Genomic DNA, 12,179 nt, shown 5'->3' with positions numbered 1-12,179 from the left:
TTGAGCATGTGACAGGAAATGTAGTAAATGAATTTTCAGACATTTTTTAGGATTCTTTGGAAAATGACATTTACGATGATTTTGAAAATGGGACGGGTGACGATTCCAGTGACTTTGACCTGGACTCTAAATGTTCTGATTCTGAAGATGCACAAGTGTGATATGAAAAATGTAGCAGGAGGATCATATTATTATTTTGAAATAAAGAAATCAGTTCTAGCAGAATTGTCATCTTTAGGTTTTGATCTGAGAGTTCTAACTGACACTCTAACCCTTCTATCGATGGTCTACCATTATTCCGCAGCAACAATGAGTTTGTGGCCTATTTTGGGCAGGATTAAGGAGATCCCAAATTCAAATGTTTTCATGATTGGGTTATACTCAGGTGTGACAAAACCATCAAATGTGCAAGAGTATTTCAATGAATTTATTCAAGATGTTAAAGTTGTTGTACAGGACGGTCTTCATTATAATGATGTACCTTTCACAGTTGCTGCTCCTGATGCATTCATATGTGATGCTCCTGAACATGCATTCCTCAAATGTGTGAAGGGCAACACATGTGAACGCTGCACTCAAAAAGGTATCCATGTAAATAGGAGAATGTCTTTTCCTGAGTTGTCTGCAGAGATGAGGACTGATCAGACATTTGGGGTAATGGGCTATGAAGAGCACCAAGGAGGATTTTCGCCCCTATCTGAGTTAGGTGTGGGATTGGTCTCAAGTTTTGTCCTTGATTATATGCACCTTGTGTGTTTGGCTGTGATGCGCCAGTTGATTAACTTTGGTTTAAAGGTCCTCTGAAATGCAGGCAGTTTGTTGAAAATCTCACTACGATTTCGGCATTCATGGCTTCTGTCAGGCAGTATTTACCTAGGAATTTTGCGAGAAAACCAAGGTCTCTCCTCAAAATTGTTACTCCTCAGATGCTTGTTACTGGCCACCAGGACGAATGAACATCAGCAAGGCAGTAAACGATGAACTTGTTCCAAACCTTGACTGGTCGCTGTATAAAGTGCGCATCTTGAGTGATCTTGGTAATGTGATTGTTTTTGAATAGTGACTGGTGATAATAGTAATACAAGAATACAAACAACGCATGCAGCTGAAATAATGGTTGGTATTTTTTATTGTTAAATGTCTATTACCTACAGGAAACTATGCCCATGCCACAGCAAAGCTTTTGAAGTCGACCTGCTTTTTGAGGTGACTTCAGATTTGCAGTCCAAGTCAGATTCTGGAACTAGGATGGGAAAAGTAGGTAAGATATATCTCTTGGATACATAGATTTAAAAAGCAACAGTTGTTCTTGAAAAGGATCATTACCATTTAAGCATCACAAGACAAATAAGAATGCGTTATCTCATGTCTATGTGAAACACAAGTTCCTGTTTGCGCGGTTCGTTTGACTAGTGTGAGTATTCCGAACCATGCCCGGGCGCGGCTCGATAAGCCGGCCCTGGCCCGCTTAGAAGAGGCGGGCCAGAGCACGGTTCAGTTGGACTCGGGCGCGGTTCGCATGCAGTGTGAGCGCTAACCGTGCTGGAGCACGGAACAGGACGCGTTGTGTCACGGTTTTGCGACGCTCCAAAACCAACATGGCAGGGAAAGGGTCGCTTTGGTCTACGGCAGAGGTGCAATGCTTGTTGGAAATTTGGGCAGATGAGAGCATCCAAGAACAGCTGGACAAAACGCATAAAAACTCAAAACTGCAAAGTCCTTGCTGCACTTCAGCTGGTACCTTGCAAACCTCCTCATACGAGCAATTGTATGAGGAGTACAATCGTACTCGGGCCCGGTTCATGGCAACCGTGCCTAGTGTGAGTACACCCTTAGTCACATATGCTCCCTAATTTTTTAATAATATAAAAATAATCAAAATAATATATAATGATTATGTACTAACAGGAACAAGGTTGCGCAGAGAAATGGAAAGAAATTAGCGCAGCACACATAAACTCAATTAACATAGCCTACTGAGGTAAAAAAAAAGAAAAAAAAAGGTGCGCAGTACATTTAGGGCCCCGATACCCCAGCTAAGTTCCTGGCAGTAGGACCCTGTGATATCACGGATTTAGATCCATCAGCTTGTATCATTAATGTTAATCAAACAAGTCAAAGAGAATATCACTTCCTGCTCGACTAAATAACTTCAGCTTTAATAAGAATCAATGTATATTTAATTAAAACAGTAAATTTGAAGTAGTGCTTCTTTAATGCTACTGTTAAATACATAGAAGCTTAAAAAAATAAAGCTTTTTTTTTCATGCATTATTATTCAGTGTCCTATTTTCCTACATTGCACACATAAAAATGTAACTTGTACAACCACTTTGCTGTCCATTTATCCAGCCCCCTCCACCTTCAACTCCTTTAATGCCCGTTACTCCAGACCGACCCAATACAATTCTTCAATATGCCAGTTCTGCATTTTGAGATCGGCATTTACCTCACCCAGTCCCAGAGAACCTCCAACCAGAGCCTCCTCACTATATTCAACCCTCTCCACTTTCAACACCTCTAATGGCTGTTACACCAGACCACCCCAGTAGAGTTCTGCAAGGTGCCAGTTCTTCATTTAGATATGGCATGGTTTCCCGTCTCCTAACTGTCCTGGAGGAAATAAAGGATACGCATAGGGTTCATGGGAGGATGATACAATCACTCCTCACACAACAGGATGCAAGTGTAGTTGCTGCTCTTTCAGAGGACATCATTTCCCTCCTCTCGGACAATACTGCAATGGAGCAAAAATTGTCAGACCCCACCTTCCAAAAACAAGTGGAATGTTCTCAAATTACCAATTTAGCAGGTTCACAGGTCGTAATGTTAATGTTTTTTTCACATACAGTACTGTGCAAAAGCCACCACCAGCTTTGTTGTTAAAGCAAAGTTTTAATGACCATCCATATTTATTTTTCGTTTTCTTTATTAACATAAACAGAAGGTACAGGAAAAATGTACACAAAATAAGAGCAACAAAATTAACCTACAACCCTCTACTTTGCAAGTAAACCACTTTCTTGCAACTGAATTATGTCTAACAATTGAGTGAATTGATAACTACATTTTAACAATATTCTTTGTTGTATTTTCCTGTCAAAATATCGGCGTTCCTATGGAAGTCTTCAGCTTTTTTAGAACAGCCGGGTTTTCCGGTAGTGTGTGGAGTTAAAGCGCAAACGGCAATCCCATTTGCTGAGGCTCACCTATCCCAGTTTTGATTTCAGCAACTCAGTTCGAGCAAACACATAAATCCTGATTAATATTCAGGAATCCAGCAGCTCATTCATCCTTAGTTTAATATTTCAGATATTTAAAAAAACTTAAATATGTAAACTAAAATATGTACAAGCCAATGGCGATTCAATTGCCAAGATGTCCGTAGAGGGTTGAACCTATGGCTGCTTGTTTTGAGGAGAAATTTAATTATAATTATTTAGGTTCGCTTTTTGTGTTGTCTCCCAATAATGATAATCTTGTTTTTCCTTAGGTTATCGTGGGGGCAGATATTGGAGCGATTACTTTGGATGAAGCCACAAGACGAATGATGTCCTTCCTTTTAGATCCTTCCCTATCTAGAGAGTATAATTTTGTTGGTCGCCATGGAAAGCGAGAGTTTGGGGGGCTCAAACTGTTTGAGGTGGTATATGGTATGTTTACTCGCTGTTTAACCTGTTAACCTGACCCCCCCACTATCGGACTCACAGCTAAAAGTGCTCTACCTAACTTATAATTGTATCAGTTTCCTACTTCAATGTGTTAAAAACATAATTTTGGTGTCTTTGGAAAGAAGACCCTTTGGGCTTTACTTTTTATCAACCAGATTTGATAATGCTCAAAAATATTAAAAGCTATAGACACTTAAGTGCCTTGAATTTTTGTTTACCACATTTAAATATTTTTTTATTTGATATAAAAATACATGAAATCATTCCTGGAGCAATCTAGAAAAGTAATGGGTTGAAAGTCACATGTGAATATATATGATGTAATCAAAGAATAATGATCATTGAACATTTGAACTCTTTCAGAAATGTTTATTTTTCATATTGTTTTATGATTGGGTATCTAAAGTGTAATTGAATAAGGAATACAAGAAAGAGTTTCCCTGAATCCAGTTGGTTGCCTTTTGTTTTGTTTTTCTGTATTTTATTCTAGTGTGGCGACATTCACTTATATTGTCTTCTTACATAAATGTCATAAAATAATACTGGGATGTGAGTACTTAACATTTTTTAATTCAATAATAATACTGATACAAACTTATAAACATGAATCATTTAGTGTTTGATAATGTATGAATAAACAATGCAAAACATTAAATAAATAAATAAATAAGCAATTATGACCGGTAAAACTCTTAACAGCAGCCAGAGTAGAGATGAATGTAGGCAATATTAAACAGCCATATGGGCATCTAATGGTTAAACCATGACATTACCTAGGAATATTATATTTCTTGCCACATTTGCCTCTTTGCACTTGAATTGAAATGCATCTTCTCTATTTGAACCCTAAATACCTCACTAATTGTTATACAAATAATAAGCATATTAGAAAAAATATTAATGCTGTTAATCACTCCCCAGAATAAAAAAAAAAAAGCTATTGTAAAACGCTGTCAGGGTAATTATCGATACACAATCAATGCACATGATGTGTTAATAACAACTAGGAAATGCTGCAAATATAGTGAAACTGTCGTCTATCATTCTTAAACCCATTCAAACACGTCGACGGCGCAGAGAGGAGAGCTCCGTGAACCACGCGCGGCGGCGAGATCAAAGCGTGTTTTAACGGTGCGCGAACCTACACGGACAAACATTGGACGTTTACTGGGGAACTACCGAGGACACAATGCGAACTTTGTTTATTCGGTATTGAGAAACGGCCTTTTATTTTGTTGTGGCGACGTGACGTCACAAGGCTGCTGCGCGCTCCTGTGATTCGGCTGAAGAAAGAAAAGTGAGTGCTTTTAACCATTAAAGTGTTTGTCAATACAGCTCGTTTAGATAATTTGAATATTACCTAATGTTACACTTTGATGCTTTATCTATCAGACATTGATGAAGGAATTTTCGCACATCAGCAACAAAAACTGTGGGTCTCATTTATGAACACAAGTTCAGTCACTGGAAAGAAGTGATGGAGAAACGGAGCTTTCTAAAACTACGAGTCAACTGAATCAATTCAATAGCCTTTCAAAATGATTCAGTGATTCGAATCGCTACACTGTGAACTCCTGCTGCTCAAAACAGTGTAAATTTAAAGAGAACAACAAATCAAAATAATAAATACAAATCAGTAAATAATACATATAAATATATAAGTATATATTTTGTCCTGGGGGCTAGGCTAGGTTTTGTTTTTGTCTTATCAGGTGATTTAAGTCCATTAACTCTCTCTCTGACTGACTCCCTCACAAATGGGCTGACTACTGAACTAGGGAGCTGATTGAGTCACACCCAGAGATTTACTTTATCACTTTCTGTTAATTATTCTCATTTTAAACAGGACAAAGTGTCCAGACACACAGAAAAACTTCTGCTGAAGAGACTGAGATCCACGTGTCACAGTTATAAAGATGGAGTTTATTAAAGAGGAGATTGAAGATGTGAAGATAGAAGAAATATTCAGAATCAAACATGAAGATACTGAGGAACAAACAAAGATGGAGTTTATTAAAGAGGAGAGTGAAGAAACATTCAGAGTCAAACATGAAGATACTGAGGAACAAACAAAGATGGAGTTTATTAAAGAGGAGAGTGAAGAAACATTCAGAGTCAAACATGAAGATACTGAGGAACAAACAAAGATGGAGTTTATTAAAGAAGAGAGTGAAGACATGAAGATTGAAGAAACATTCAGAGTCAAACGTGAAGATACTGAGGAACAAACAGGTTGGTTTTCATTCTCAAAGCTGAACTCACTCACTTGATCCTTGGGCAATCCCATGCAAAAGTAATCCTTAGTTTTTACCTGAATAATAAAAAGTATGTTTAACTTGTGCACTTAGGTCTGTATTTTACTGCAATAACATGCTTTAAAATACATTTGAATGGAATCGTTATGTTTATCCACCAGATGTGATATTAGTGCACAATTAAAAATCAATTAAAGACATAATCAGCCGGACGATGAACACTATTAGCAGCAAGTATTATATGATGCATTCAAACTTGTTGCAAAATTTGGTAGTTCTGTATGTTGTAAAAACACACCACCAAATGCCAACCTTAGCAATAAGTAAATAAAAATAGTTTAACAGTGGGATCTGCATTTGCAATTATCAGCCCCTGTAACGTTCAATGATACTGAACTACTTTTTGTGCAGTACGAGTAAAGGGTTGTGGGGGTCTTGGGAATTAAATTGCTTGCGTCCTTTAGTTAAAAGTATAATACATATTAAATATATTTTATAAAACATGGACGGTGGTCCGAACTCGTTTTTAGTGTTGTTGATCGATCTCCAGCGATAGAGTATACGATTCTTTTATGTACGATATTAAGTAATTATATGTAGTCAAATAAAATTTATTGGCAATTCTGGTTTGATCATATATTTTCAGAAATGTATGTTTTGATTGTCAATCTTCTTAGGCAAATCGCGGGCCAGCTCTAATAGGTGAACCAATCGGATTGGAGTTTTTAACGTCATTAAAAATATTAACCAATCGCAAGACTCCCAGACTAGGACCCCGAAATGGGCGGGAGTGACACAGCAATATTTTATATTGTAGGCTAACGTTATATTTATATATCTAACATAAATTTGACACAATTTATCTTATGGAGTGTTGTGTGCATGTTACTAGCTGTACATCAACAAACATCATACGCTTTTCAGGAACACGTTGGATCAAGTTTGTACAGTGTTCTTTAGAGTAGGTGAATTTAAATACAAAAGAAAGCCAAATCGCCCAAAAAGCTGTGGAAAAATATTAAATCACAATAGGCCATATTCCAGATGTGCCAATTCATGTTGGCTTCCATAGAGAATGCTACATGCAGTATGCTAACAAAATAAATATTGAGAGAGCCAGCACGAAGAAAAGACAGTACAGAAGGCTGAAGGTTTGTAAAGCAGCTTTATAGTGGTTAGTCTAAGTGTAAGTTAGTTGTTTGACCTCATACGTTTGGATAAATCATGGTGTAAATGCTTTGAATCCTTTTTAACCCCAAACAAATTATTGATATTTACATCTCAGACATAGTGAAAAATCATACAAATATAATGATATAATGTAATAACATATATATTAAGTCTTATAAAAGGCTTCTATAGACACAGCGACATCTAGTGGACACATTTTTCAACATATAGCGACTGAAAATGTGCTCCACCAATCAGATGAGCAAAACATTAAAAGAGTTTTATGATGAACCGTGAAAAACTAAGGGCATTTTCACTGTTTCTGCAGAATTGATGAGTAAGGGGATAGATTAAGTCAAGATGTCGTCTCACAGCAGAGCTGAGGATCTGGGATTACCTGGGGAAACAGATTAGCAGAGTTGTAAACAGTATAGTAAAATTATTGGTTCACGGTCTAATAAATGCGGATTTACACACACACACACACACACTTATATATATATGTATATGTATACACATATATATACACACCCATATTTTTTGTCCCCCTTAGTTATATACAGGTTGTCAAACTATAAAGTTGGTAGCATTACTACTACAATCCATGCAGTCATCCCATTTTTCTGTTTTTCCCTTATCTTATCCATTACAATATATTAGATGAAGAAACCTACACCACAAATACGCCAACAGAGGTTAGAGTTCTCCGCTCAACCACAACAGAGGTTCCGGGGCGTCTTAAATGAGCACCACATCTCCTTCCAAGGCAGTGCATAATATGCAGAAGTGATAAATATTTCACCCAAAAATATAACCGGAAGAGGGTAAAGCAGAATCTTCAGAAATGTGAAACATTGACAGGTGGTAAGCTGCTGCTTGCAGCGGGGTCACGCAGGGATGAAAATCTTCTATTACAAATACCTGGAATGGACCTTGTTACCTCAGAAGCAATGTATCATTTCAGATGCTACAGAAACTACACTGTATTTCTGTACAAAACAGATAAACATGACTGCACAGGAAACAGCCAGTTTCAGACTGGATACAAGCACTTCTGTGCAACGGTGGAGGAAAGTTTGCTAAGAAAGCGGAAGGTGCTTAAGCTATCAAAGTGGAATGCACTGTTCAAGAAATGTGTCCATGAAACAGAAGGAATTGACATCTCCTCTTACAAATCTGGTTCCTTAAAAGTAAGACTAAAAAAAGTAATATTCTTTTCTTAAGTTTCAAAAACTATCAAGGCATGAATTTGTCTATGTTGAGGATTTGACACCACACGAAATGGTCCAAGATGAAGTTGCCACAGCTGGATCATCTTTGTCATCAACATCTTCATCCTCATCATCAGATGAAGACAACACAAGACAAATTGAAACAGATGACACAAATGAGACCCGCCTCTTCTTCCATGCAGCCATGACACTGAAAGATGCCATAATTGAAAAGTGTAAGGCAACACACAAACTCACATGGCCACCAACAGCACAGCAACTTACGATGTCAGCTGCACCAAATCTGGTCCCAGATAAGCTTTTAAATTTCATTGCATGGACTACAGCCATGTCAACAGATCCCTCTACTGAGAATGAATGAGTGAATGTTAGTGAAGAGGAGACTGAGAAGATTGTCTCAAGTGGCCAGGATTTTATTAAGCTAACAATGAAAGGCAGATGGCTTATGCCCAAATATTGTGCTTATTGAATGGTCTTGGGCACTGATACTCTAACTCGCAGGTACTTGAACATGACACAGCTTTAGCACAGCTACAAATACTACGAGGTGAGACTTACATCCCCCAAAACATGCAAGTACAGTTGCAAGCAACTCTAGTTTGGGACAATAATGATTTTGGAGAAGAAATGAAAATTTAATAAGAGCAGCAGCAGCAACGACTACAGTAGGATGTCTCTAAGTAGTATGTATTGAAACTGTATATATATTTGCTTAGCAGTTTTGGAAAATTAGTTCCACTTTATGTCGTCTTTTTTTTTTTCTTTAAAGGTGTACATGTGGAAAGTTTGATCCCAGCATCGCATGTTGTTTACTTGATGTGCTTACGCGCCGATAGCTAAGTTAACCCTCTGGGGACGGATTGGGCGGTACCGCCCAAAATGGCATACTTTTACAAATGTGTAGTTATCTTAAAAACTATTAATGCTAGAGAGATGCGGGCACAGACTTCCTCAGATTCCACTGAAAACAGCGGTGTCCAGTTTGTATATTAAACACTTCCCTTATTGAGCAATACCACTGCGTAAACAGGCCAATGAAAACGATTGTGCTAGGCAGATTCAACACGCAACAGCCAATGGAAAAATTGCCGCTGGGAGGAATCTTTTTCTAACCCAATCAGAGGAAGGTTATGTCTTTTAGCCATTCAGAGGACTCTGTAGCTCTGCTGTAGCCTTGTAAAAGCTGGCTGGACTATAGTAAAAGACATGTAATCAATAAGCGTTCAGAGAATCAGCATCAGGGTGGAGAAAGCAGAAAGGGATCGGAGTGTTAGCAAGCACAAAGAGATAAATTTGAGAGAGATACAGCATTATTACAGAATTGTTTTATCAAAATGGCAAGCAGTAAAAGATTTACGGCAGAACAAGCTCTGGAACAATTACTGGAAAGGCCTGGAGAGGCCTTTCTATGCTCACTGGCATGCCTAGGACTGTTTTTTTTTTTAAAAGTTAATTATTTAATTGTTCTTTACACATTTGATTAAACAATAACACATTTCTGTCAAGCAAAGAGTTTGAAAAAAATTTTTTTGGGTCAAAAACTTTTCACTATTGTTGTGTGAGGTAGGATTTTCAGTAATAAATGACAAAAATCTAATTTTCGTTTTTGAAATTCTCTAGTTTATTGTAGAATTTTTCACTCATACTTCCTTTACATGCATGCTTATGGTAGCTTAGGGTCTTCTGAATCCATAGATACCAAACACAGGGTGTTTCCATCTCCTTTACATATGATTTATAAGCCCAAATATAAAAATAGAGAAAACAGACCAAAAAAGGCTTAGTCCCAAAAATAAAATAAAAAAAACGCCTAGAACTGTTTGTAAATAAAGTTAATTATTTAATTGTTCTTTACACATTTGATTGAACATTAACCCATTTCTGTCAAGCAAAGAGTTTGAAAAATATATTTTGGGGTCAAAAACTTTTCACTATTGTTGTGTGAGGTAGGATTTTTGGTAATAAATGACAAAAATCTCATTTTCATTTTTGAAATTCTCTAGTTTATTGTAGAATTTTTCACTCATACTTCCTTTATAGACATATTGCATGCATGCTTATGGTAGCTTAGGGTCTTCTGAATCCATTGATACCAAATACATGGTGGTCCATCATCATTACATTTTGATCATCATTATAAGCTGAAATGTAAAAATAGAGAAAACGGACCAAAAAGGGCTTAGTCCCCTAAGGGTTAATTATATAATTTTGCTATCTGGGTGAACTAACCCTTTAAAGCATTTTATACAAGACAAAAAAATCGGTGTTATCGGTAATTTAAGGAATCTGTGATTCATCTCTTACAGATCCATGTGACACTATTATAAAGATGGAGTTTATTAAAGAGGAGCGCGAAGACATGAAGATTGAAGAAACATTCAGAGTCAAACATGAAGATACTGAGGAACAAACAGGTTGGTTTTCATTCTCAAAGCTTAACTCACTCATTTGATCCTGATTAAAATGCCCAACTCTGCGGAAAGGAATGATATTTTTGAAGAATGTCACACGAGTTTTGTAATTAAAAATCTTTTATTTGACATGGAGTGAGTTGCCTCATGTGGACAGACATGTTGAGATCACATGAACCATTACCTGGAAAATTATACAATTGCTCTTTTTTAAGGTTTTAAGATCACATTTAACACCTTTAATAGCTCAGTGCATATAAGATCTACATGTTGTTGGTTTTGATGTTTGTTCTCTGTGCCATTAAAAATAGTGTTAATCTGGATTTGTCTTTTTTTTTGCGTTAGACCTGATGACACTGAAAGAGGAGAGTCAAGAACTCAATGAAAAGGAAGATAATGTTCAGCATGAGAAATATGATTTCATGAATGAAGAAAAATTATTTAGTTGCTCGCATAGTGAAAAGACTTCACGAAAAAGAGCTCAAAAGACAGCAAATAGAAGTTATTTCACCTGCCAACAGTGTGGGAAAAGCTTTACTGAAAAATCAAACCTTACTGTTCACATGAGAATTCACAGTGGAGAGAAACCTTTCACATGTTCTCAGTGTGGAAAAAGATTTACATATAAACAACACCTCGATGACCACATAAGAATTCATACTGGAGAAAAGCCTTACACCTGCCAACAATGTGGAAAGAGTTTCATTCAAAAAGGACACCTTAGAGACCACATGAGAACTCACTCTGGAGAGAAACCTTACACATGCAATCTGTGTGGAAAGAGTTTCATTCGAAAATCAAACCTTAACAAGCACATGAGAATTCACAGTGGAGAGAAACCTTTCATATGTTCTCAATGTGGAAAAAGTTTTACATTTAAACACCTCGATGACCACATGAGGATACATACTGGAGAGAAACCTTTCACCTGCCAACAGTGTGGAAAGAGTTTCACTCAAAAAGGAAACCTAATGAAACACGTGAAGTCTCACATTTGAAAGAAGCCCTTAGCATGTGATGGACATAAAGTTGCTCTTTATTATGTACAAACAAACCAGTGTGATTATCGTTAAATGAGATTTACTGCTCAATTCAAATATGCTTTCATGGTTTGGCCAGAGATGGACAAGTTTAGTGCTTGTCATAGCCCTTATATGTTATATGTATATTTATGCATTTAGCAGATGCTTTTATCCAAAGCGACCTACAGTACATTCAGGCTAACAGTTTTTAACCCAACACGTGTTCCCTGGGAATCGAACCCACAACCTTGCGCTGCTAATGCAATGCTCTACCACTTGAGTCACAGGAACATAAGAAGCCTTATGAAAATCAACCATGCTCTTAGTAAACATGACTGTAGTCAGTGTATGAAAGAAGGTTTCAATTATACTACAACTAAATACATGTTCAATTATGCATTATTGCATTTTTTACAGG

General features: G+C 37.0%; 1 protein-coding gene across 1 annotated transcript in view; it reads left to right on the top strand.

Moving 5' to 3' along the window:
* LOC127955967 (gastrula zinc finger protein XlCGF57.1) overlaps window positions 1–11,776 on the top strand; it is a 73,741-nt gene extending 61,965 nt beyond the window's left edge. The window contains exon 3 of the mRNA XM_052553680.1: window positions 11,085–11,776. Within this exon, the coding sequence (XP_052409640.1) occupies window positions 11,085–11,737 (653 nt within the window). The 3' untranslated portion in view covers window positions 11,738–11,776. The remainder of the gene's footprint in view (window positions 1–11,084) is intronic.
* The last annotated feature ends 403 nt before the right edge of the window (window positions 11,777–12,179 follow it).

This window comes from Carassius gibelio, chromosome B4 (genome assembly GCF_023724105.1).
Source record: "Carassius gibelio isolate Cgi1373 ecotype wild population from Czech Republic chromosome B4, carGib1.2-hapl.c, whole genome shotgun sequence".
Classification (NCBI taxonomy): Eukaryota; Metazoa; Chordata; class Actinopteri; order Cypriniformes; family Cyprinidae; genus Carassius; species Carassius gibelio.
This window is presented reverse-complemented; position numbering and strand designations above follow the sequence as displayed.